This window comes from Rhizopus delemar, genomic scaffold (genome assembly GCF_000149305.1).
Source record: "Rhizopus delemar RA 99-880 supercont3.21 genomic scaffold, whole genome shotgun sequence".
Lineage (NCBI taxonomy): Eukaryota > Fungi > Mucoromycota > Mucoromycetes > Mucorales > Rhizopodaceae > Rhizopus > Rhizopus delemar.
This window is the reverse complement of record NW_027137847.1, coordinates 367,156-392,937: the sequence shown is the minus strand read 5'-3', so window position 1 is coordinate 392,937 and position 25,782 is coordinate 367,156. Positions and strand designations below refer to the sequence as shown.

Sequence of the window (25,782 nt, the reverse complement as noted above, 5' to 3'; positions counted from 1 at the left end):
TGCCTCATTTATGTATCAAATGGGGTGCCTCTAGTGTCTGAAATCACTCCGATCACTCCCAAAGTAAGCAGGCAACGCTAGATTTTGGTTTTTAGCCATAGCCGTGACGCTAACTATAGATACAGTCATGAAAAGTGCTCCAACCACAACTCTGAAATTAAGCGGGCAACCACAGGATTTTGGGGTTTAACCAGACAAGTAAGCATCGATCAGGCTTAACTTTAGGCATAAGCCAAAATTTAGCCATAAGCATAGCCATAGCCATAAACATAGGCCACTAGGTGTAAAAATGCCTTTGCCTCATTTATGTATCAAATGGGGTGCCTCTAGTGTCTGAAATCACTCCGATCACTCCCAAAGTAAGCAGGCAACGCTAGATTTTGGTTTTTAGCCATAGCCGTGACGCTAACTATAGATACAGTCATGAAAAGTGCTCCAACCACAACTCTGAAATTAAGCGGGCAACCACAGGATTTTGGGGTTTAACCAGACAAGTAAGCATCGATCAGGCTTAACTTTAGGCATAAGCCAAAATTTAGCCATAAGCATAGCCATAGCCATAAACATAGGCCACTAGGTGTAAAAATGCCTTTGCCTCATTTATGTATCAAATGGGGTGCCTCTAGTGTCTGAAATCACTCCGATCACTCCCAAAGTAAGCAGGCAACGCTAGATTTTGGTTTTTAGCCATAGCCGTGACGCTAACTATAGATACAGTCATGAAAAGTGCTCCAACCACAACTCTGAAATTAAGCGGGCAACCACAGGATTTTGGGGTTTAACCAGACAAGTAAGCATCGATCAGGCTTAACTTTAGGCATAAGCCAAAATTTAGCCATAAGCATAGCCATAGCCATAAACATAGGCCACTAGGTGTAAAAATGCCTTTGCCTCATTTATGTATCAAATGGGGTGCCTCTAGTGTCTGAAATCACTCCGATCACTCCCAAAGTAAGCAGGCAACGCTAGATTTTGGTTTTTAGCCATAGCCGTGACGCTAACTATAGATACAGTCATGAAAAGTGCTCCAACCACAACTCTGAAATTAAGCGGGCAACCACAGGATTTTGGGGTTTAACCAGACAAGTAAGCATCGATCAGGCTTAACTTTAGGCATAAGCCAAAATTTAGCCATAAGCATAGCCATAGCCATAAACATAGGCCACTAGGTGTAAAAATGCCTTTGCCTCATTTATGTATCAAATGGGGTGCCTCTAGTGTCTGAAATCACTCCGATCACTCCCAAAGTAAGCAGGCAACGCTAGATTTTGGTTTTTAGCCATAGCCGTGACGCTAACTATAGATACAGTCATGAAAAGTGCTCCAACCACAACTCTGAAATTAAGCGGGCAACCACAGGATTTTGGGGTTTAACCAGACAAGTAAGCATCGATCAGGCTTAACTTTAGGCATAAGCCAAAATTTAGCCATAAGCATAGCCATAGCCATATGTGTAGCTGTTCGCTTCGGCTGTGATTGTTTGAACACAGCCGTGGTGAGTAGACTCGCAAAAGGCTCTGTGTCCGTACCGCTAAAAATTTATTCTTTAGAACAGACAGTGTGAATTGTTTGCCAACTCCACCACATAGGAGCTTCTGCAGGGCGATAGGGTTATCGGAGGGTAATGGATGAGTTATGAGCGTAGATCCAATCATTGACACGTTTGATTGAATAGTGATCACTGAATCGATTATGAAAATTTTTAATTCGTTGTTTTTATAGATCTTATTGTTCTTTAACTGATCTGGGAGAGTTGTCCCGTCTTCATTGAGAGGAAAGATATATTTATATGAAATGCCTCCAGTCAGATCAAAGTTGACTAGGTACCTGATCCATTATTATTCATTTACAGAAATGATGAATAGTAAAGATCATGACTTATTTAGTATTCATGTTTATTTTATAGAATGAATCGAATAGTGATAGTTTTATATAAAAAGAAGAAGAATATATTTTATTTAATAAAGATTTAAATTATTATCTTTTATCAATTTTAATATACTTCTTTTAGTTGTGATTATTCAATGTCCGTTATGATCAGACTCTGTTCTACAACAGAAGGAACCAAGGTACAGACCATAAGGTGAGAACGAGAGGTATCGCCAAGACCACAGGAGCAGGGAGCAGGCTTGCCTGGGATCCAACCCATGCGCCATCTGACAAGACGAGACCGGTCAGCACGGGAGGCAGGCAAGTACAGGATGGGATCCACCCTAAGAACAGGGCGACAAGCGCGAATCAGAACCTGGGGGGTGGACTGTAAGAAGCTATGGAACTGGTCTTGACGATACCTTCGAAGCCAAGAGGCAAGACGAGAAGATGAGGATACATCCGAAGGGCAGTCGAGGACAATACGCCGATTACGGAGCCGAGACAGAAGTGATACTTGGACAGACTGCGTCAGCAAAGACAAGAGGCAATCATCTGCAAGACCTTCAACACGACGACAGAACTTGAGCACCAACGTGTCAGCACGGAAAGACATGGACGGCAGATTGGTAATGTGCCTAAGCACTACGGTTGATGCAGTACGATGGCCACCGACAAGCATACGAAGACACCGGTCTTGAGCACGGTTAAGCTCGTCATAGTCCTTTCTTGTAAGCTGAGCAATGGCAAGACCATACTCAAGCTTAGGACGTATGAACGAAGCGAACAGACGAGAAGAGAGCAACAGAGGGAAGCCTTGGCGATTGAGACCCATTGAGTGCAGTTGAGCCATGGCAGCAATAGTACCGGATGAGCGATGCTTAATCAAAGCAGAAGTGGAGATACCCTGACCATTGAAGGGCACACCAAGATAAGTAAACTCATCAGCTGTAGGCAGGTCTTGTCCATAAAGAGACAGCTGAACAAAGCGACTAGAGGTAGCAGCAGGTGCATTGAGAACGGCACACTTTGGTGGACTCCACTTGTAACCAAGAGTCAGAGAATGGGTCTGTGCTAGGTCCAGCATATGCCGAACTTCGCGAGCAGACCCAACCAGCGCCACATCATCCGCATACAACAGGCTGTTGATGGGCGTGGGCGACGGAGACGAGGAAGACAAAGCAGCAGTACCAACCAAAGGACCAAAGGGAAGACCATCGGGAACCAGAGCACCAGAACCAGGAGGACCAGAAGGAGACACCGAGAACACCGAGGTGGTTGTTGCAGAAGCAGCAGAACGAAGCAAAGCCGGCAATGTGTTGACATAGATCGAGTACAGGTGAGGACTCAAGACAGAGCCCTGAAGGACACCTGTACTCGGCACAAACGGATCAGAGACATTGTTCTGCAACAACACAGACACCGAGACATCATCAAACATGTTGGCCAACAAAGACACCAAGGACAGAGGAGCAGAAGAGGCGAGCATCGATTGCCATATGATACGACGATCGACTGTATCATAGGCTGACTTGATGTCCAGGAAAGCGACCACAGGATAATGATTGTGTCGGCGTCGGTAAGAGTGCATCAGATCATGGAGACAGAGGGCTTGATCCAATGCACTACGCTGGTGACGGAAACCACCTTGAGCTACATCGAGCGGAGGAGAGACATCTTCAACAGAGGGAAAGAGGCACATCTCAAAGAGCTTGCGGACGATGGAGGTCAAGGAGATTGGACGATAGTTCCCTGGCGAGGTAGGATCACCTTTTTTGTGGATGGGGACTACCTGTGCTTGACGCCAGAGAGAAGGGGTATACGACCACTGGTAGCAGATACTGAAAAGCAAGGAGAGCAGTGGGGCTAGAACAGACTTGATCGGGAGGAGCATCTCCGTACGCAAGTGGTCAGGACCAGGAGCTTTACGCAGAGGGAGACGTCGCATCAGTGAACCCACACTGTCAGCAGTGAACGAAGGCATACCAGGGTCTTGACTATCGAGGTCAAAAGGCACCATACCAGAGACAGAGGGCAGAGGGTCAGGGCGCCTTGACGGAAGACCGTCACCAGAGTAGACCGAGGCAAGGTGTTGGCGCATCGCGCTCGCACCTGCAGCAGGGCCGTCAGGATGGGTAAACCCAACCTGTTGACGTCGTCGGTTCCGAATCACCTTCACCTTCGACATCGCACGAGCAAGCTCGCCACGGGCCAGAGAGTCACAGAAATCACGCCAAGAGAGTCGTTTGGCAGACTTGAGAGCAGCGCGAAACCGGACTTGAGCGGCCTGATGTCGATCCCACCACAAGGCCTTGTCGATGCCAATGGCTCGACGCCACCTACGGTAGTGATGTTCACGAACATCGGCGAGTTCTTGCAAGTGCGCATTCCAGAATGGCTTCCATTGGGAAGGTCGAGAAGAGCGAGAGCCAACCGACTTGTCGAGTGCACTATAGATCGCTTCGTTGAGGGAGTCGTTGAGAGCGTCTATAGACGGAGCAGCAGAAGGAGGACTTGACTTCAGAGCTTTGAACTGATCAACCAATGGAGCGGCCAAGGACTGGAATGAGGCCACGTACAGACTACAGACATCGGGTTCCTTCAACCGAGAGAGGTTCCATAGCCGACGGGCGCTAGAAGAGGAGAGAACGGGCTGCGATGGATAACCATCAGGGACTGCATAGTCAAAGGACAGGGACAACAGTTTGTGGTCAGAGCCAAGAGAGAGATCACTGTAGACTTGCATCCGAGGGGACCGAAGAGCAGAGGTCGTGTTGGTCAAGAAGTAGTCGATCATACTTTGCTTGACTTGGCCACCACGATAGGACAGGAACGTAGGCACCCCAGGAGCGAGAGTCGAGTTCAGAACGGATAGACCATGTTCTTCACACCAGCGAAGCAGCACCGAACCTCGAGCATTGGCCACGGAATCACCCGTGATTGCACCAAGACGCGCGTTCAGATCACCACAGATGATCGTATCGTCTGTCAAGGGCAACGAAACCAACACAGAAGAGACCTCGTCGTTGGACAAGGAAGGGGGCAAATACAGGCAGATGAGACGCAAGGAGCGACCCAACCGCAGACCCAGAGCATACTTGGTATGCACCGGGAACTGTACCACAGCCATCGGACAGGAAGGAGAGACCAGAGCAGAGACACCTTGGGAGCCACGATAGCTGTTGACCACAGGAGAGCCATACAGGTTGAACTGGGTCCAAGAGGTACGGATCCTGTGGGGCGGGAGCAACCAGGTTTCAGTGATGAAGACCAAGGAAAACGACTGGCAGTGACGGAGTAGATCATCGGCTGTGGATTCTTGAAGCCCATTGGCATTCCACAAGCCGATAGTGAGCGGTATAGAAGAAGATGATGATGACAAAGGAGTGGATGGACCATGGGAGCCATGAGAACCGGAGGAAACCAAAGGAGAGGAAGGGACTGGGACCATACCAGTAGCAGAGACCGAGGGTATACTATAATGACAAGTATTACTACTCATCATTATAAGGATCCATAACTGGAGCGAGAGGCAGGACGGTGATGATCATAGTCATCAAGAGCCATGTCTTCAGTCATATCATCGTAGTGGCGAGCGGTCTTGGGTCGATCTTGCTTGTTGGACAGCACTTCAGACACTGTCTCATCAGAGACCAAGGCCTGTGCTAACAGGTAGCGGGAGACAGAGAGAGCAACGGGGTAACGCAAGCGTTCCAAGGCCTTACGAGAGCGGTCATCATTGATGAGAGAGATAGCATGACTACGCTCTTCAGCAGAAACAGAGTCGAACTTGGGATCGGCTAGGTTGTCAGGATCGAGTGGATCAAAGGTATCCAAGGTAGGGATCTTGGCCTTTTCGAGCAGAGACAGAAGGGCAGGCTTGTACTGCAGATGTACCAGGAGACCGACAACAGAATGAGCTGGATAGCACACATCTAAGATGCGCCAGCTATCCACACCAAGGCGAGAGAGACGACGACGAGCTTCAGTGTAGGTCATCCTACGAGAGCGAGGTATGTAAACATACTCGAAGCCTTGTTCACCAGACACAGGCTGGAATCCACGAGCAGCGGCAGCACGACGACGGAGTTTGTTCTTGGCAGAACGAGAAGCAACGGTAGCCCAAGTAGAGGCAGCAGTACCCAAAGGGGGCGAAGAAACGGACTCTTTAGCACCATTTGAACGGGCAGCAGAAGAAACAGCGGTATTTGAATTGGGGGTGCTTGTAGGGACCCCGGCAGATCGTGCGGCCAGTTCGGCACGCAAGGAAGCAATTTCATTGGCCTGAGCCTGGTTTGTTTCGGCTAGGCGAGCATTCTCACCACGTAAAGTTTCAAGCTCTAGCTTAAGCTGTTCTAGAGCAGAGAGACGAGCTGTGACCGCTTCAAGGGCGTGACTGAGATTCTGGACAGTGACTTCCAAGTCCGGTGAGCTAGGTCCGGCGGCGGCATTCAGGATTTTTGATCCTCTAGTATTTCTTGTTGATGACATTTGGATGCAAACTTTGACCAAAGATTAAGCAACAGATAATGGAGATATGACAATAAGAGTTGAACCAAATAAAAGTTTAGATAAAAAGGAGTCGATTGATGCAAAAATTGTTGATGGATGGCTTGATTTGACAGAGATATCGGCTTTCCAAAAAAGAACCAAATTTACCTTTTTAACCAAAAGCGAAAGAAAAGTGGGGGAAATGGTGTAGTGGCTATCACATCCGCTTTGCATGCGGAAGGCCCCGGGTTCAAACCCCGGTTTCTCCAAATAATGATCACTATCGTTCTTTCTTACCGAAGGAATAGTCTGTGTTTCCTTTTTTAGTCTTATTTTTACTGTTGTGACGCAATTGGTGTGACTTTTCTGAAGAAGGGACCTCAGTCCCTGAAGATAAACAAGAAAAAAAAAAAAAAAAAAAAAAAAAAAAAAAATAATAATAATCATATTGAAAGATATTGTGACAATAGAAGTGAATAAAGAGGTCACACGAAGCAAAAGTGAAAGAAGTCAAAATATGAAAAAAGTCGAAAATTGAAAAAAGTTGAAAAATGAAAAAAGTCAAAAAAAATAAGAAAAGCTAAAAAGAAAAAAAAGAAAATATTCATATATATATATCCCATCTTTTTGTAAAGAAAATGTTAGTCAGTTTAAATAAATCATATATTTCTACTCAATAATTAACAAACTTTAACAAGAAAGTCCCTGTTTACCTAAACTTTTTACTCTACTTTAACTTTTATCAAGAAACATCGTATTGATCTTACACATAAGATCTGGTGGTCACTACTTATCAAGTATCTGCTTAAATTCCATACAAAACAACAACTTACAAGGCAATCACTACCTTAAATCAAGCTCTACAAGCAAACTTTACCCAATTTAACTCACTTACTACAAGCCAACCTTTAAAATAACAATATACAGTCAAGTTTTTTTTTAGTGTAACACGCAAGAACAAAACGGCGGAATTTAAATCGTTGCAGTTTATAACGAACGCCTTACAGTTTGCAACAACCACCTTACACTATATAACAACCACCCAAAATACCAAAAACAGAACAAAAGCATAAAATCCAAAAACATATAAATAACTCCAAATAAAAATCACAAAAATACTTCACTTCTTATTAACTTCTTACTTACTTCACTTCTTATTTTACTTTTTCTTTTTATCAAATAAATATTCTTTTAAAGAGGCAAATTATCTCTTATCTTATTTAACATTAAGAACAAGAAGCCCCTTGAAGCTATTATACAGTGGCGGACAAAACTGGTGCACAGAGCTTTTTTTTTCAGCTTTTAACTACCATTACTTGCTCATGATGATTGCAATAGCTATGAAACTATATTAGAAGGAAGATATACTAGCCATTGTAATTTACGTGTATTCCTAGCATGACATTGTTAAAACTGAGCGAAGAGCATGCTTTTCATTTATAAAAATCTATATTTTCTAAAAACCGCAAAAGTGGCTAAAATCTAAGACTTTGTATAATCATCTCATCTCTTGATATTATCGAATATTCTTCTTGGCATATGCTAGTAGTATGTGTGCATATCATTTTCAATAAAAGAGCCCAGCTCTTTAACTATCCTTTTTGGTCTAGTGTCGTATCGTTATACAGTGGGTCAAAAAACTGCACCAACGCAACTCAGTTTTTCGGAAATACCAGTATAGCTCTGTCAGTTTAAAAGTAAACATTACGAAACTTGGAACAAAAAGAGTTAATACAGTTACTATTTATTGATAAAAGTTTCAAAATCAGATGCGGAGTATTGATCTAAGGAACACTCAGCAAAAAGAGGAGGTCGGTTGGTGCAGTTTTTTGACTTTTAAAATGAAAAGGTATTTGGTATCGTATGTCCGGACTGAGACAATTCCGACGGATTTAATCTAATTGTTTTTATTCCTAGTCACACTGGGGATCTTAAAATAAATTTTTTTGCAATTATTTTCTTTTTTTTTTCTTTCCTACTTTACCCAAACTCATCCTACATCGTCAGTATCCATCCATCATTAGAAATGCCCAAAAAGCTTCCATCCGATATTCAAAACAGTATCAAAGCATTATTAGAGAACGGTGTTGATCCTGCAGTCATTGGGAAACGAGTTGGAGTGCATAGAAATACCGTCAATAGGTATGCAAATAAGTGGATACACGATAGAATACGTAAAAGAGGAGGTAGACCGAGCATTGTAACAGAGTCAACACGCCGATACATCAAGAGATAAGTGCTCACAAGTTGTTTGAAGACTGCCAAGGATGTGCAAATGAAGTTGGAGGAGCTGGGGCGCCCTATGTCGTATCAATCGGCAATTAATGTCTTACATTCAGTTGAAATTTATGCTGAGATCAAAAAGAAGAAGCCATTATTGACTGAAAAGCACAAGAAGGCTCGATTAACATGGGCTAAAAAGCATCAATATTGGACAGTACATGATTGGCGACGTGTTATCTTTTCTGATGAGACGAAAATCAACATTTGGGGCTCTGATGGTTGCAAGTATTACTGGAAAAGAAAATGTGATCGTTTACAGCCTCACCATATCGACGTTACTGTGAAGCATGGAGGCGGTGGTCTCATGTTATGGGGTTGTATAACCAGCGAAGGACCTGGATACGCATGTCAGATCTATAATGGCACCATGAATTCAGAGGTATACCAAGAAATCCTTGGTACAAGTCTAAAAGACACTATGGAATGCTATGGTCTGAACTGGGAAACGTCGGTATTTCAGCACGATAATGATCCCAAACATCGATCAAAGTCCACAACACAATGGATGAAGGATAGTGGCATGATTTACATTGACGATTGGCCATCACAAAGTCCAGATCTTAATCCTATTGAACATATATGGCATCATTTGAAGTTAAAGCTAAGCATGTATGATAATAGGGCGACTAGCATCCATGACCTGTGGCAAAGAGTCGAAAATGAATGGAATTCGTTTACTAAGAAACAATGCATCAAATATATAGACAGTATGCCCGACAGAATACAAGCTGTCTTAGCAGAAAAGGGTGGATCCACTAAATATTAGAAAAGTCAAAAAACTGCACCAACCGACCTCCTCTTTTTGCTGAGTGTTCCTTAGATCAATACTCCGCATCTGATTTTGAAACTTTTATCAATAAATAGTAACTGTATTAACTCTTTTTGTTCCAAGTTTCGTAATGTTTACTTTTAAACTGACAGAGCTATACTGGTATTTCCGAAAAACTGAGTTGCGTTGGTGCAGTTTTTTGACCCACTGTATGTTTACCTTGAATAATACGACTTTCAATCAATAGTATGGGAACCTCTTTAGGCAGTAAGACTTTAAAAGCGTAAAGTAAGTATATAAAAAAATGGGAAGAAGACTGTATATCGTTTATTATTATCACATCAACACTATTTATAATAAAACTCTTTTTGACATTCCGTTATTTCTTGTTCTTCTAGAACAACTAAGTTCTCGATCTTGTATATTTTTAGGCACAATAGAATCTTCATATCTAGCTTGTCTTGCGGGAACTCCAATATCTTTCGCGTCTGTGCTAAAGGGGCGATCTGTGTAACTTGACACTATTTTCCAATACAGCCACAAAAGCACCAAACAATAAGAAAATACCACCCGGTCCGCACAGCAGCAATCCGAGCCGCAAACCACGTGATTAAATGCAGGACGAAGAGATGGATTTAGCCACATATCAATTATGACAGTTGCTAATTTGTATGTTATGCTTAGTTTCGCTATACGGTGAAGTTATAACAGAAACCAATTAATAGAAGACTGTAAAAGACTATTAATGTAAAATAACAACAAGATCAGCAATTAAACTAGTTCTTGACTTCAATTGCTTGAACGTGCAAAATAAAAATGTTCGGCAGCCAAAATTAAATTTAGCGGGAAGAAAGACTTTTTATTATTATATTACAACAATCGATACTTTGACATAACATATTAATACAAGGTAAGTGGGGAAAAAGTACAATTGTGAAGGGTATTATGGTGATTTTGATTAATAAAGTAAATGATGTACCAATTGAATATTCGTTTTCATGTTGATTCTTTTGATGTTCTTTTCTGTCTGGTGTGCTGGCACATTGGGTGAACAATGCGTCCAGAGATCGTCTTCTTGATGTATCCTGTGAGGGTAGAAAATAATGGGTAAGAAAAATAATGTCGGCCAATTGTGACTTCCTTTCATTCAATTCCCGATGCGGTGAAGCTGATTATTTTCCTTTCCCCTTATTTTCGTTTACATTTTCTTGAATAACGTCCGTTAGAATTATCCAACCACACCGAAACGCATACTATTCGAATCGTCATAAAAAGGAGCATCTTTTGAATACAAAATGTGCTTTAAAAATCAAAAAGGAATCAAAGGCGACTCCCAACCAAAAGACGTCTTCGTCAATAATATAGCGTCACTATGTCCGAGTGGTTAAGGAGTATGACTAGAAATCATATGGGCTCTGCCCGCACAGGTTCAAATCCTGTTGGTGACGATTTATTGTGTACCACTGCCTGGATTAGCTCTCGCCCAGGTGTTGTATTTTTGGAGGATACTGTCACATTGGTCTCTTTTTGGTGTTGTTGTAGCTATTGTAACACTGTAACACACGAAACACGAAAAAGGAAAATCCTATGGTTATAGCAGAGATGCTATCTCAATAGCAAACAATGCTATGCTAATAGCAAAGGAATTCAAGGACAACAAAAAAAGAAGAAAACAAAAGAAAACCCAATGTAACACAATGCAGCAAACTTTGGCAGCATTCGACTTTTCTCTCTCCAATTAGTTTAAATCCAGGAACATACAAACAAATACGTATGAATACAGATAAATCCAGAAAAATACAAAAAAATATAGAATATCCATAAAATCATCAAAAACAGCATATAATCAGAAAAACCAAAAACATATAAATAGCTTCAATATTTCTTACACTTTACCTACTTACTTTTGTTTCTACATACCTTGTTTCTACTTACTTTTTACTTACTTCATTTTACTTTTTGATTATTTCAAATAAATATCATTCAAAGTAGACCTCTTTTATTTTTCTTTTATTTTACTTAACATCAAGAACAAGAAGTCCCTTGAAGCATATACACTTCATTGTAATCCCTATTATATTATCTTTTTATTTTACTTTACTCAAAACAGTTTGATCTACTTAACAAGATCCGGTAGTCACTTATTACAAGCGAACTTATATTCAATCTATTCCTCTTTTTGGAATCAAATCCTACCTAAACCTTTGATCTTACAGTGGCCGTCAAAACTGGTCGCATGTTTTCATATTTTGCCTATACGCGCTATCTTCTTCTTCATTTCTTAGTCTATAGCAATGAAATATACTTCATTCGAAAGAGCAAACTCTGGACAATCATATGGTAACACAGACATCACCGTAGACCCAAAATACTGGTAGTAATTAGCACTTAAAGTCCGATGGTACATGCGACCAGCTTTGACGGCATTTATAAGTCAACATTTTTACACACTTTATTTAAAAAAATCAGTATTTAGTCCAAAGACCTTTGGCTCTAATGACTGCAGCACACCTTTTCGGCATACTTTCGATGTATTTCTGGCATTCTTCTTTAGAAATGGCATACCAGGTCTGGCCTATACGCTCCCATAGCACATGTATACTACTTGGTGGTGTCTCATAGCTATGAAATAGCTCTCTCTTTAAATGAGCCCACATATGCTCTATGGGATTTAGGTCTGGTGATCGAGGAGGCCATTTCAATGCTTCAAATGGCTGCTGGTCAATCCATTCTTTTACTACCTTCGATGTATGCTTCGGATCATTGTCCTGCTGAAACACCATTCTGGAAGAATCTAAGCCATAGCTTTTCATTGTCTTGAGTAAGTCGTCTTTTAGGACCTCAAGATAGCATTCGCTATTCATACGATGACCTACATCAACTATCCATCCAACTCCTTCCCATGTAATGCAGCTCCAGACCATGATATTGCCGCCTCCATGCTTGACGGTTTGCTGTACATGTCGCGAATTCAATTCCTCATGGGGTAGTTTCCATGCATAAGCCTTTCCGTCGGATGCAAAACGATTTACTTTAGTCTCATCAGAGAATATGACCCGTTTCAAGTCATCCACAGCCCAATGTTGGTGCGATTTGGCCCACTGAAGGCGTTTCACAATGTTTTGGCTGCGTAGCAAAGGTTTTTGAGGCTTGACAAACGCTATAAAGCCAGCTTTTTTAAGAACGCGGCGTACGGTACTGTCACTTACTGACATTCCAAATTCTTCTTTTAGAGCTTTTTGGATCTCTACAGCGTTATTTTTTCTTCCTAAGGTGACTAATCTCCGGATGTAGTTCACCATGCGTTGGCTAATTAGAGATGGCCGACCAGCTTCATTAACATTTCCACTCATCTTAAGAGATGAGCGGTACTTCTGAACAGTGGTACGACTAACACCAACTTGTTTCGCTATTTTGCTGTTTGACTTCTTGAATCTCAGCAATGAGTAGATGCTGTTTACTTTGTCATTTGAAATTGCATGCATGTCGGATCTGCAATGGTATAATGTCTTAATGGCGTGCTGCAATTTAGCAAAAAAACACTTACATGTACAGTGAGCGACAAAACTGTCCCAATGTTTTGTAATTTTCTATTTTATGGCCTGTAGCGTTATAGTTATCATATTAGCCTATGGCTTGTTGTATATCATTCGATAGCCAAAGCCTTGTAGAAGTAAAGAGCATATAGCAAAGACTGATTAAAGTGCCGCAAATGGAGATAGAGGGAATCAAAAACAAGCGGTGCATTGGGACAGTTTTGTCGCATTCTCAAAAAAATATAAAATATGATAAAATATCGACCCACAAGTTGCATAGAGGTACCAAACTGCTTACAAATGCGCATTGTATGTCTCTAAGCTGATCTCTACTCACTGCTGAAGCTTTAAACTCCTACTGATTTATTACTCGCCCATTATATCTCAACATGAAACAAGTCCCTCAAGAAACAGTTGTTCAAGCAATTTCTCTAATTAAACAAGGTACAGTGACCCACAAAATTGTCCCAATGTTTCGTGATTTTCTCTTCTAGAGCTTGTAGAACCATAGTTATTAAGCTACTGTACACCTTGTTATACATCATTCAATAGCCAAAGTCATGTAAAAGCAAAAGTCGTGACGCAAATTCAGATTAAAACAGCGCCGATGGAGATAGAGGGGTTAAAAAACAAGCGGTGCATTGGGACAATTTTGTGGCACTTTTGAAAAAAAACGAAAAGCGATGAAATATCGACCTACAAGTTGTACAGATGTACCAAACTGTTTACAAATGCACATCGTATGACTCTAAGTTGATCTTTACTCATTGCTGAAGTTTTAATCTCCTACTGATTTATTACTCGCCCATTATATCTCAACATGAAACAAGTCTCTCAAGATACAGTTGTTCGAGCAATTTCGTTACTTAAACAAGGTAAGTCGGTTCGGGAAGTGGAAGGTGTTACTGTTTTAAGTAAGAGTACGGTTGGGAGACTCCGAAAAACCCATTGCTTTGGACTTCATAAGCCAAAATGTGGCCGACGCAAGATTCTATCTGCTGCTGATGAGCGTTGTTGTAAACATAGTTATTTTCTATAAGATATCAGTTGTATTAAAATAAATAACGATACACAAAAGATTAAACTATGATTGAACAATTCCACACTTTTCCAAATTTAGAACAATAAGATCAGTATTTGTCATCCTAGCGAGTCTAATCAATTGTCAACCCCAAAAGTAATTAGATCAAAGTTAATTGACTGGTTATTATTTCTATTGTTCAACTTCAGATGCATATATTAGAACATCGACAAGCTTTAGCTTAATCATTGGTTCTTCAGCACGACATTGCTGCCGAGTCTATATCTTTTATATCTACGCTCACAAAGAATATAAATAGATGCCAACTTTTTATCCATTAAACGGGGCTCTTTTGCAATATAAAGAAATCTGCAATAAAGAAGGATTTTAATTTTATATTGCTGCTATTGTTTTTTTGTTTAATTTTTTTATTTAATCTTACGATTAAAACAAGCGTTATTGTGTGCGCCAGGTGACCAAAAACCGCATGTCTAGTGCAACAAAGGTGGCTAAAGAGTTAGAAAAGGACACCGGAAGAAAAGTAAGTGCTGAAACCGTGTGCAGAACCCTTCGCAAGGCCGGCCTTGGTGCGATTGAGAAGCCAAAGAAGCCTTTGCTTAGCGCTAAAAACATCCGGAAGAGGCTTTCTTGGTGTATGTCTCACAAGGATTGGACAATAGATGATTGGAAACGTGTTGTTTGGTAGGATGAGACAAAAGTCAACATATTGAACTCGGATGGACGGACCTGGACTTGGATTCGATCCGGAGAAAGCCTGAAATCGTATCATGTGAAGATGACTGTAAAACACGGTGGAGTGCCATTACTTATGCTGGGGTTGGTTGGATGTGTAAAATCAATGGTAACATGAATAGAACATTGTACAAAAAGATTTTGGAGGATGAACTGGAGCGTACAATTGAGTATGGAAACAATAAGCTAGGGCTAGAAAGACATCAGGTGATCTTCCAGCATGACAATGATCCCAAACATACGACTAAATTAGTAAAAGAATACCTTAAAGAGCAATCCTACAACATCCTGGAGTGGTCTGCACAGTCTCCTGACCTCAATCCAATCGAAAATATGTAGTCATTGTTAAAGAGAAGGCTGAATGATTATGAAACAGCACCAAAAGGCATGAATTAATTATACGAACGAGTAACTAAAGTTTGGTACGACTTAATGAAGCCAGAAGAGTGTCAAAAGGTTATAGAAACACTGCCTAAGCGTATAAAACAATGTATCAAGAATAATAGACGCTGGGCTGACTACTAATATCAAATAAATAAACCATTTTATATTTTTTTGAAAATGCGCCAAAACTGTCCCAATGCACCGCTTGTTTTCGATTCCCTCTATCTCCATTTGTGGTACTTTAATCGGTCTTTGATCTATGTTGTTTACTTCTGCATGACTTTGGCTATCGAATGATATACAACAAGCCATAGGCTAATATGATAACTATAACGCTACAGGCCATAAAATAGAAAATTACAAAACATTGGGACAGTTTTGTCGCTCACTGTAAATAATATTACGATGTAAGAAGAAAGAGAAGAAAAAAACATAAAAAAATTATAATTAAGCCACATTTTTGTGGCTATATTATGTTACTTACAAACGCCGTCAAAGCTGGTCGCATGTACAATCGGACTTTAAGTGCCAATTACTACCAGTATTTTGGGTCTACGGTGATGTCTGTGTTACCATATGATTATACAGAGTTTGCTCTTTCGAATGAAGTATATTTCATTGCTATAGACTAAGAAATGAAGAAGAAGATAGCGCGTATAGGCAAAATATGAAAACATGCGACCAACTTTGACGGCCACTGTATATCAAGACTTATTCAATACAAACCTATTTAACACTCTAAAAACCTTACAGACTCCAATCTCACAGCGTTACACAAAGTCAGGCTGGCGAAGATTAGAAGGTTCAAAATCAAACAAAGTTCAGAATTCAAACAAAGTTCAAAAATGAAAAAAAATAGAAAAATGAAGAAACTTCAAAAAAAAAGAGAACAACCAGAATTAGTATAAATATCCCAACAATTATTTTCTTTGATATGATTATGCTATATCTTATTCATATCAATAAAGAATCACTTATATTATAAACAGGCTATCTTTACTTATAAAGTTCCTGATATTTTTATTATATACTTTAAATCCCAATATCTTCTCAAGAAACATCGTTTCGATCTTAAACATAAGATCTGGTGGTCACTACTTATCAAGCATCTGCTTAAATCCTATATAAAATAACAACTTACAAGGCTATCACAACCTTAAAATCAAGCTTTACAAGCAATCTTAACTCAAATTAACTCACTTACAACAAGCCAACCTTTAAAATAACAATGTGACATGTCTTAATTTCTAATTTTGGCAATGTTACAATTGGTTCTGTGACGAATCAAATGATAATGTGACGCAGTTGATGTAACTTTTGCGGTGTTATTTTGTAGTAGGTTGTGGTGTTTGGGTTGAGTGTTTGAGATTTTTAAAGCAAGGTACTGCAGTTGTTTAGGATAGGGGTGTTTTAGGTAAGAGTAGTATAACAACAAAGATAAAGAAACACTGTTAGAACTTGATACCTCTTTATTAAATTAAGATATAACTAAGATTAAGGTTTTAATAAATTCTACATGTAAAAGGCGAGAGTATTTATAGACATGATACGGATAAAGAATTAGGACAGATTTATGATCAATTCGACAAAATCAATGATTACTATTTCTAATTATTTGTTTAGCCTGTTCCTAGCTTGTATTGTCAATTATGCTATTGGGATGGTTTCAGATACAGTGCCTCACAAAGCCCTTCAAGTGTTTTGGTTTTTTTCGTTTTTTGCTTGTCACCGAGTATTAAGTACAACAATTGGTAGCATGCCATACCTCATATGAAAGCCAGGGTGATAGGGTACTTGGATGATGTTCAAACTCCCAGTTTCATGTAATGGCCGCGGAGTAATAGCATTTTAAAAACAGGTACACACTTGAAGGGTTTTGTGAAATTTTTATTTTATAACAATTAATGTTTAGTATGTCCTCCTTTTGCATTGTAAACTGCTTTGATACGTTTAGGCATACTTTCTATGAGTTTTTGGCATTCATTCTGAGTAATTGATTGCCAAACGTTCTCTACTCTTGACCATAACTCAAGCATTCCGTCAGGCTGCTTTTCATACTGCAATAAGCGTCTTTTCAGAATTGACCAAAGATTCTCAATAGGGTTTAAGTCTGGAGAGTGAGAAGGCCATCTTAATACAGTAATATTATTGTTGTCCAGCCACTCAGAGACCTTTTTAGCAGTATGGATACTAGCATTGTCTTGCTGGAATATAATATCTTCTTTTTCAAATCATACCAATCAATCGTTTTCATTAACTCATCTTCCAAAATACCAATGTAAAAGTCAGAATTAATGCTTCCCTTGATATTGGATAGGTATCCAACACCATGCCATGTTAAACAGCCCCACAGCATCAATGAGCCTCCTCCATGCTTGATCATATGCTGAGCCTGAAAGTCTTTTAACTTATCGCCATTGGTCCAAGCCCATTGTAAACCATCTAAACCGATTCTATTCACTTTAGTTTCGTCGCTGAAAATTACTTTTTGCCAATCGTCGATGGTCCATGATAGATGTGCACGGGCAAATTCATATCTTTCCTTCATACGGTGCTTGGTCAAAGGTAAGACTTTAGGCTTATGAATTGCTGCATAACCTGAATCTTTTAAAAAACGTCGTATAGTCTGTGCACTGATATTTTCACCATCTTTCAACAGCTTTCTAGCAGCATCTGAAGCATTTTTGTAATTGCCAGAGTTGAAATTTCGCAAGATTCGACGGCCCAGTAATGTCGAGATTAGGAATGGTCTGCCTCCATTAGTTTTTAAATCTCCCAAATCGTTGTTTTTTCGAATTTTTGAAACTGTTCCAGTACTAACACCAGACTTTCTTGATATTTCTTCACCAGAAACTCCTTCTTTAAGAAGTTGAACAATTCTGTTCTGAATGTCATTGCTAATTGGTCGCATGTCACTTAATTAGGTAATGTTAAAAAAAAGAGCGAAAAAAAATAAAAAAATGTAAAAAGCAAAAAACTTTTACACAAAACATTAATAAGTCATACTTTTGTGACGTTTATAATGTGACGTTCTGAAATTATACGTCCGACTAGTTACCATTTTGGGATCTCTTCCGTTGTGCTTAGTAACTGGAGCAAGACTCCATTATGGAAATTATACAGTCAGCCCAAATTAATTATGGGACAAGGAAATTTATTGAGGAAAATTTTAACCTCATAACAAAATAAAGTTGTCTTTTTCTCATCCATCAACACATTAAAGAAAAATGTCTGCTCAAATCTCCAAAGACTGCACCCGACCTTTAATTATATCTGAAGATCAAACAAAAGAAAGTAAAGCATGGGGGATTTTTTATCTTCTTAGAACACATCATACGATTAGAGAGATTGCAGACCTTGTTGGCTTGAACAAGTCCGCTGTACAAAATATAAAAGCCAAGATTGATGACTATGGTAGCCCTTTACCTCACAGGCAAATTGGGCGACCATTGAAAATAAATGAAAGAACTAAAAGGCATTTGAACAGGATAATTAGAGAGGATCCTTTTGCCTCATTTAAAGAAATAAATGTGGAATTAACAAAGCTGGATGTTTTTGTTAGCATAGAAATCCTTCGATCGTACGTGGATCGACTTGACTTCAAATCGTACAGAGCAGCTCACAAGCCTAGATTGACTGCAAGACATCGCAAAAATAGGCTTCGCCGGGCGAAGGAACACCTCAATTGGTCCGAAGACCAATGGAGAAGTGTTGTTTGGTCTGATGAGTTGCGCTTTTGTGTAGAAGGCAGTAAACGCGGAAAAAGAGTGCTCAGGAAGGAAGGAGAGTGCTACGATGAAAGAAATATAATATCCACAGTCAAATGGGGTGGAGGTGGTGCTATGGCTTGGGGATGTTTTTTGGGAGGAGGTTTCGGACCTTTAGACATTACAGATACCAGTTCCGTAGACCAAGAAACATATATCAATATTTATGCCAATAGGTTCCATCCTTGGTTTGCAAATGTCACGGCACATCAGAAGAGGAATTTTATCTTCCAAGAGGATGGTGCTTCCTGTCATACAGGTGGTGGACTATGTAAAAGATACGATGCAAGGAGATTCCGGGCCGGGTATTTGACCTACCTAGATGCCAAATATAGCAATCGATGCAAATAATTTTTCCGCATCGAATGGTGTTACTTTCGAGGCAGTCACGTTTAAACCCAGAGAGATATGGCGCTTGCAACACGAAAAAACCTCTTTTGAGCTGACCCCACAAAAACGATGCGGAGGGATTACTCTACCAATATTTGTACAACATCAACAAGCAGTACCGCAATCGATGCAAATAATTTTTTCCAATCCAATGGCGGTACTCATAGATCTCTCACTGTAACACACAAGGAGGTACAGGCTTTTAAAGACGAAAAAACCCCCTGGTCGGACGGACATTATGCTACCAAAAAGGATTACAAGCCGAATTCTTGTCCTACCAATATGACAAGCTTATCCATAGGTAGAAACAGTGTTTCCGCATTTAATGATGGTATTTACAAGGTGATCACATCGAAACTCAGCTTGGTATCCGTCTTAAAGCGTGAAAAAAGTGCTTTTGCTGATGGACAAGAAATTGTACGGTTATGCTCGATGGTGGAGGGAGACCTACCAAATCAGGGGTTTTGAGTACTGGCCTGCTCAAAGCCCTAATTTGAACCCCATTGAGCATGTTTGGAATGCTCTTAAAAGGCGAATTGAAAGAAAAAGATCGTCGATCAAAAACTTGGAGCAATTGAAGGTGGCTCTACGAAAAGAGTGGGAAAGAATGGATGTTGAGTTGGCGGACCGATTAGTTCGAAGTATGAAGAGACGGTGTGAAGCAGTTATCAAAGCTAAAGGCGGCGCAACAGAATACTGAGAATCATTTTATGAATACATTCTTAAAATAAACATGTGAATCTTTCTTTTCTCAAAACTTGAAATCCCAAGCTTAAATATACACGTATTAATTGATCTTGGAATTACATGCCATATTTTTTCAAAATTTTGTTTCGATTTTTTGTCCCAAAATTAATTTGGTGTGGCTGTATACTATCATCCTTATGAATTTGAATGCCTTTTAAAGAATATAAACCAAATTAGAATTAATATAAATATGAATAACTTTTATAAATAAAATCAATGTCAAAATTACAGTATACTCTTTATCTGTTCTCTTTTTAAGTCATCTTTATTATCCCCGCAAACGTCACATATAATGATTTTTACATTAACTTAAGATCTTTTAAATTCCACAAAACCCTTCAAGTGTGTACCTGTTTTTAAAATGCTATTACTCCGCGGCCATTACATGAAACTGGGAGTTTGAACATCATCCAAGTACCCTATCACCCTGGCTTTCATATGAGGTATGGCATGCTACCAATTGTTGTACTTAATACTCGGTGACAAGCAAAAAACGAAAAAAACCAAAACACTTGAAGGGCTTTGTGAGGCACTGTATTCGAGTAAAACGTTGTTAAGGATACATAAGAATATAGTCACTTTATTTTAGTAAAAGGAATCGGATATGATCCTGAATAATATGTTGACATAACTTGGAATCATTTATAACATTATTCCCAACACAAATCAATAAAAGACTTTGATTACATTTTTATATTAAGCTTTATTCATGTTAACTTCACATAGTCAAATAAGATGACATGGTTGTAATATAGTTTATTGATGATATGAGCATGTTGAATAAGGAATGACAATTGCTTACCGGATCATCATTAAGTCATGAAAACATTTATCCTAACTGAGATATTATTATTAGCCATAATATCCAATCACGGAACTAGAGGATTTTATATTCATCCGTACCGTCTCCTAAATAGTCCTACATCCAGAGTTATCTGAAACCATCCCAATAGCATAATTGACAATACAAGCTAGGAACAGGCTAAACTAATAATTAGAAATAGTAATCATCTATTCTGTCAAGTTGATCATAAATCTGTCCTAGTTCTTTATGCGTATCATGTCTATAAATACTCTCACTTTTTACATGTAGAATTATTTATCATATTCAATCTTAGTTATCTTAACTTAATAAAGAGATATCAAGTTCTAACAGTATTTCTTTATCTGTGTTGTTATACTACTTTTACCTAAAACCCCCCTATCCTAAACAAACGTCGAATTTCAAGAGAATATTACCGACTTAATATTCATAAATTATTTCCAGTGTTTACAGTGTATATTTTAATTTCCGGCTTCTGCTTGATTATTATTACCATTATACAATAGATCAAATCGTTTCACTCTGTGTGTTTAAATGTTTTGTTAAGTTTGCAGTATTATTATATCGATCTATGAAACTGTTACAATGCTTTAAAAATTTGTACATTGTTGCTGCTAGTGTTACGATTACTTACCTACACGATGCATTATTGTACATCATGCAACGGCTTCAACAGCATATGCCTGCTCCACCCATGTACAAAACGAATTGCTATAACATAAGTCGAGATAAAATATTTATTAACTAGCTGTATATTAAGACCCTTCTATGAATTAGAATGCACAATAGAATTTTGTTCCTTGTAAATGTCGTTTACGCTCTTCATGTTGGTTTTTTTGGTATAAAAATAATTCCTTAGTTATTAGCCTAGTCAGACTGGAAAAGGCTAAAAAAAAATGAACACCGCCTACATTATTTTTCATGGACAGACAAATACATGTTGGCCTATGTATACATATGTGCGACACTAAACATACACAACTTAAATATTTTATGTGTGTCATAATTTTGTGTCAAATTTCACAAATTATGATAGTAAATGTAAAAAACAAAAGATTTAGTTACGTAATGTATTTTTGCAAATTTTTGCAAGCTAAAGTATAAATATAATTAAAAGTAAAAATTTGGAAGCCGTTTAGATTTTTACTCCATGCTATGATAGTAGGTCGCCTTCATAAAGCAGCGGTCGCAAATTTGGCTAGTCATGAAATAGCTTCATGAAAACACCAGAAACCTACCAGTGTTACGCATCTATACACCTGCGAAAGTGAGCATTCATGAATAAGCTTGGATACTTTGGGTTGTAATCTAATTAGATCTCTATTAATAAATATGAGGCTTTCACAGCAGCCAAGTTTGGCCTATTCTTTCTATCAGCGTTCTAAATACTATATCGAAACCTGATTGTCATGTTTTGACATTTCAATAAGATACAGTCTTATCATTCTGGATTAAATCTTTAAAAATGAGTTTGAATAGGAATAGATCCTGGTATTGGTTTTTGACTGTAAATTTGCGGATGACTTTTTTTTATGTGGCAGATAATAAATTTCATTTTGTGGATGGTGCCTTTTTCATTTTTTGCTTTACTTCACTACAAAATGTCTATTTACGGTGTGCCAGAAAAGTATATGCATGTTTTAATGTTTTTGACGAGATTGCAGATTGTGAACCAATGGAAGTTGAGAATATACAGTAGGTCAAAAAAATGCTGCAAGGAATCCATTTTTCTTGGTTTTTGTAGGGCACATCCTGTTACAATGGTACAAACTGTCTCTGTTCCCACATAGTAAATTTCCTACATGTTGTGAAACGTTTGAAAGAGTTTAAGCCCTATTGGATAAGTATTGAAGGAAACAAGGAGCGCGCAATTTGAAAATTTGAAAAAATGAAAATTTTAACGGAATAAACTTATTTATTAATATTTAGTTGGTCCTCCTTTTCTGTTAATAATCTCTTGAGTTCTTTTCGAAATCTTATCTACATGCCTTTGACAAAGTTATTTATTGAAGTCAATTCATATTTCCTCAACTCGTTCCCAAAGCACATTCGTGTTCTTTGCTCTACGTTCGTAATAGTTGAGCTGCAATTTCAATTGATGCCATACGTGCTGGATTGAATTTAAGTCCGGGCTCTGAGCTGGCCAATCGTTGATATAGCTCTCTTGGTTACTACATAACTAGGCCATTGTAAGTTATGCCTTGTGCTTTGGGTCATTGTCATGCTAAAAGTAAATGTTGAACCAGTCGAAATTGTAGTACTTCATAGTATCACGAAGCGTAGTGTTCAAAATATGCTGGTAAACATCCGAGTTCAAGTTTCCATCGTAAACTTAGCAAGCATATCCTGGTCCTTCAGAGGTTATACAACACCAGGGCATCAATTTGCTAGCTTCATGCTGGATTACAAAATCCAGGTCATGATGTTGAAGAAGTTCACTTGGCCTTTTCCGATAGTGATCATCACCATTAAAGCCCTATACGTTGATCTTGGTTTCATTAAAGTAAACGATTTGTTGTCAGTCAACCATTGCCCAATCCTGATGCTTCTTGTTCCATTTTAACTGATGCTACGTATGCACTTTTGTCTGAAATGGCTCCTTTTTTTCTATCAGAAAATGGAACTCCATTGATTTCAGTATGTTAATTTCTGACTGGTATGAGATATCATAGCCAAATCCAATCAGCCCCCGGTATACCTCTTTGGAAGACTTTAGAACCCATTCCATGACTTTTCTTTTGATTAACCGCTTCATCACTTTGGAGACTACTGTAGGTCTACCACCTGTGTTTACTGTCCTACTTGAAGACAGCCGTCTAGAGTATCTACTAATAGTTGATTCATGTAATCCAGTCTCCTTAGCAATATCATATTTTGATGTGGATCCGGTTAATGTCTGTTTGAGATCGTTTACTTTCTCCTCTGACAGTCATTTATGCATGCAAATGACGAGAGGGTAAAAAAGAGAAATAATTTAAACAAAGGGATATAAAATCTAAAATAAAGGAATTGTAAGCACTCTTAAATACAGATAGCATTCTAATCACGTCAAAAGTGAGAAAAATTGTGATGGCAACCGGTTGGGTCGTATGAAAATTCATTATTTCAAACATGTGTAAACAAGTAAAAAATACCGGATGTTTAAAATACTACCTTTAGCAGTATCAAATTCCACCAATAACCATTGCCCATATCCGAAAATTGACGAATAAATGCCCTTTCTATTGTGGCACAGACAGTCAAGGTTTGAGATAGTTTGGTGCAGTACCCATGGACAACCAGCTGTAAAACATGAATTTTGCAATTCCTTGCAGCATTTTTTTGACCTACTGTAAATGACTTGTACCAAACAACTGAATTAGAATGGCATCACTGGAAAGGACCAAATAAAGATGAGAGTGTGTCTGAACCGGCAGTCAAAAAGCTTTTGGATTTAAAGAGCTACCAGGTATTTCGTCAGACCTTGGAGAATGAGCACAATTCAAAAGCAGAAAAGCAACCAACTATTGTGGAAATTCAGAGTGACTTGAAGCAATCTAGAAAAAAAATTGTATAAAAAAAAACTCGAGGAGTGTATAAAGCCTACTCACCCGAGCAAGTACAGGAGCTTCTTGATCTTGTTATTGAAGAAGGGCTTTCCGCAAGAAAAGCAGGTGCAATTGTTGGAATTGTTAAGCGAACAGCTCAAAATTATGTTAAAACTTATGAGGAAGATGAAGAAAAACGCTTGCCAGGTGGTAAAAAGCAACGAGTAAGTTGGGAAAGAAAACTTCAGTCTCATCACACCAACTTCCTATGCGTGTGTTATGAGAAGAATGCACAGGCTGTACTCTGGCAGGCAAGGGGTGCACTACTTGAGGCTTTTAGTGAAGTCCAATCAATCACATTATCAGGCCTTCATAGACATCTCGTCTTACATGCTTCTTTAACTCTTAAGAAACTAGAAACAATTGTATCTTCAAGAAATACTCTTGGCAATCTCCAAATACGTAGGGACAGGGTTCTTGAGTGGAAAAGTGATGAAAATATGAACTGGCATAAAAACTGTGTTTTCATTGATGAGGCAGGTTTTAATATGCATATTCGTAGAAACTTTGGTAGATCCAAGAGGGGAATGCCTGCTAAAGCAGTAATACCTGCAAACAGAGGCATTACAGTATCAATAATTGGCGCTATTTGTGAAAAGGAAGTGATTGATCTTACCCTTCGTAAGTCAAAGGCTGTTCAGAAGAAAACGAATAGGAACAAGAAAAGAAAAACACAAAATGACAAGGCTGAAGTGGCTGAAGCAAATGCTAGGATAGGTACTCGTAGTGAGCATTTCATAGAGTTTTTGATCGGTGTCATGGTCACTTTGGATCAATTCGATATGAAAGGGCGTTATCTTATTATGCACAACGCTGCTATTCATAAAGTCACTGAGGTTAAAGACCTAATTGCATCGCGCGGATATAAAGTTATATACTTGCCACCTTACTCACCATTTTTGAATCCTATTGAATTATTCTGGTCCAAAGTAAAAGGAGGAATTAGGAGAGATTGCTTGAATTCAAATGATAATCTAAGCACGAAAATTATTGAATCAGCTAAAACTGTATCAGTTGACGATTGTGTAAATTGGACAAACCATTCATATTTGTTTTTTGGTAGATGTCTGGCCCTTGAGCCAATGCTTCAAAAATACTATCCGCAAAATAAAAAAAGCCATCCGCAAATTTACAGTCAAAAACCAATACTTATCACTGCCCAGAACAGCCAAGTTTCACTTTCATCTCAACAGTTGATTATTAACATCAGTTTATAAAATTTTCCTTATACATGTCAAATCATATCGGTCGTAACTATATTTTGTCGTTTAATCTCAGGCCTTACTCAAGCTAATATAAACAGCCTTGAAATCTTTCTTTAATAAAAGTATTGGACTTTAGAACTGTTGTTCGGTCTCGTTA

At 38.9% G+C, this 25,782-nt stretch overlaps 8 protein-coding genes and 2 non-coding genes across 10 annotated transcripts; 7 read left to right on the top strand and 3 right to left on the bottom strand.

The window, feature by feature from the left end:
* Positions 1 to 2,017: 2,017 nt before the first annotated feature.
* RO3G_16708 (uncharacterized protein) lies at positions 2,018 to 4,999 on the bottom strand (the record flags this gene model as incomplete). The annotated part of the gene is made up of 1 exon (XM_067671292.1): positions 2,018 to 4,999. One exon carries the CDS (start codon positions 4,997 to 4,999, stop codon positions 2,018 to 2,020), a length of 2,982 nt encoding a protein of 993 aa, XP_067527393.1.
* A 374-nt stretch (positions 5,000 to 5,373) lies between these two features.
* RO3G_16707 (uncharacterized protein) lies at positions 5,374 to 6,360 on the bottom strand (the record flags this gene model as incomplete). Its single annotated transcript, XM_067671291.1, has 1 exon — positions 5,374 to 6,360. The coding sequence occupies one exon, from the start codon at positions 6,358 to 6,360 to the stop codon at positions 5,374 to 5,376; it is 987 nt and encodes a 328-aa protein (XP_067527392.1).
* Positions 6,361 to 6,556: 196 nt separating this feature from the next.
* On the top strand, positions 6,557 to 6,629 carry RO3G_19216. Its single transcript has one exon. It is a non-coding gene; the product is annotated as a tRNA-Ala (tRNA).
* A 2,033-nt stretch (positions 6,630 to 8,662) lies between these two features.
* RO3G_16706 (uncharacterized protein) lies at positions 8,663 to 9,409 on the top strand (the record flags this gene model as incomplete). Its single annotated transcript, XM_067671290.1, has 1 exon — positions 8,663 to 9,409. The coding sequence occupies one exon, from the start codon at positions 8,663 to 8,665 to the stop codon at positions 9,407 to 9,409; it is 747 nt and encodes a 248-aa protein (XP_067527391.1).
* Positions 9,410 to 10,778: 1,369 nt separating this feature from the next.
* On the top strand, positions 10,779 to 10,860 carry RO3G_19215. The gene has a single exon. It is a non-coding gene; the product is annotated as a tRNA-Ser (tRNA).
* A 1,262-nt stretch (positions 10,861 to 12,122) lies between these two features.
* RO3G_16705 (uncharacterized protein) lies at positions 12,123 to 12,233 on the top strand (the record flags this gene model as incomplete). Its single annotated transcript, XM_067671289.1, has 1 exon — positions 12,123 to 12,233. One exon carries the CDS (start codon positions 12,123 to 12,125, stop codon positions 12,231 to 12,233), a length of 111 nt encoding a protein of 36 aa, XP_067527390.1.
* A 2,223-nt stretch (positions 12,234 to 14,456) lies between these two features.
* Positions 14,457 to 15,061, top strand: RO3G_16704 (uncharacterized protein; the record flags this gene model as incomplete). The annotated part of the gene is made up of 2 exons (XM_067671288.1): positions 14,457 to 14,510; positions 14,861 to 15,061. 2 exons carry the CDS (start codon positions 14,457 to 14,459, stop codon positions 15,059 to 15,061), a joined length of 255 nt encoding a protein of 84 aa, XP_067527389.1.
* A 2,176-nt stretch (positions 15,062 to 17,237) lies between these two features.
* RO3G_16703 (uncharacterized protein) lies at positions 17,238 to 18,017 on the bottom strand (the record flags this gene model as incomplete). Its single annotated transcript, XM_067671287.1, has 1 exon — positions 17,238 to 18,017. The coding sequence occupies one exon, from the start codon at positions 18,015 to 18,017 to the stop codon at positions 17,238 to 17,240; it is 780 nt and encodes a 259-aa protein (XP_067527388.1).
* Positions 18,018 to 18,333: 316 nt separating this feature from the next.
* Positions 18,334 to 18,475, top strand: RO3G_16702 (uncharacterized protein; the record flags this gene model as incomplete). The annotated part of the gene is made up of 2 exons (XM_067671286.1): positions 18,334 to 18,400; positions 18,450 to 18,475. 2 exons carry the CDS (start codon positions 18,334 to 18,336, stop codon positions 18,473 to 18,475), a joined length of 93 nt encoding a protein of 30 aa, XP_067527387.1.
* Positions 18,476 to 22,434: 3,959 nt separating this feature from the next.
* Positions 22,435 to 23,396, top strand: RO3G_16701 (uncharacterized protein; the record flags this gene model as incomplete). Its single annotated transcript, XM_067671285.1, has 5 exons — positions 22,435 to 22,460; positions 22,578 to 22,622; positions 22,763 to 22,900; positions 22,993 to 23,022; positions 23,102 to 23,396. The coding sequence occupies 5 exons, from the start codon at positions 22,435 to 22,437 to the stop codon at positions 23,394 to 23,396; spliced, it is 534 nt and encodes a 177-aa protein (XP_067527386.1).
* Between the last annotated feature and the right edge of the window lie 2,386 nt (positions 23,397 to 25,782).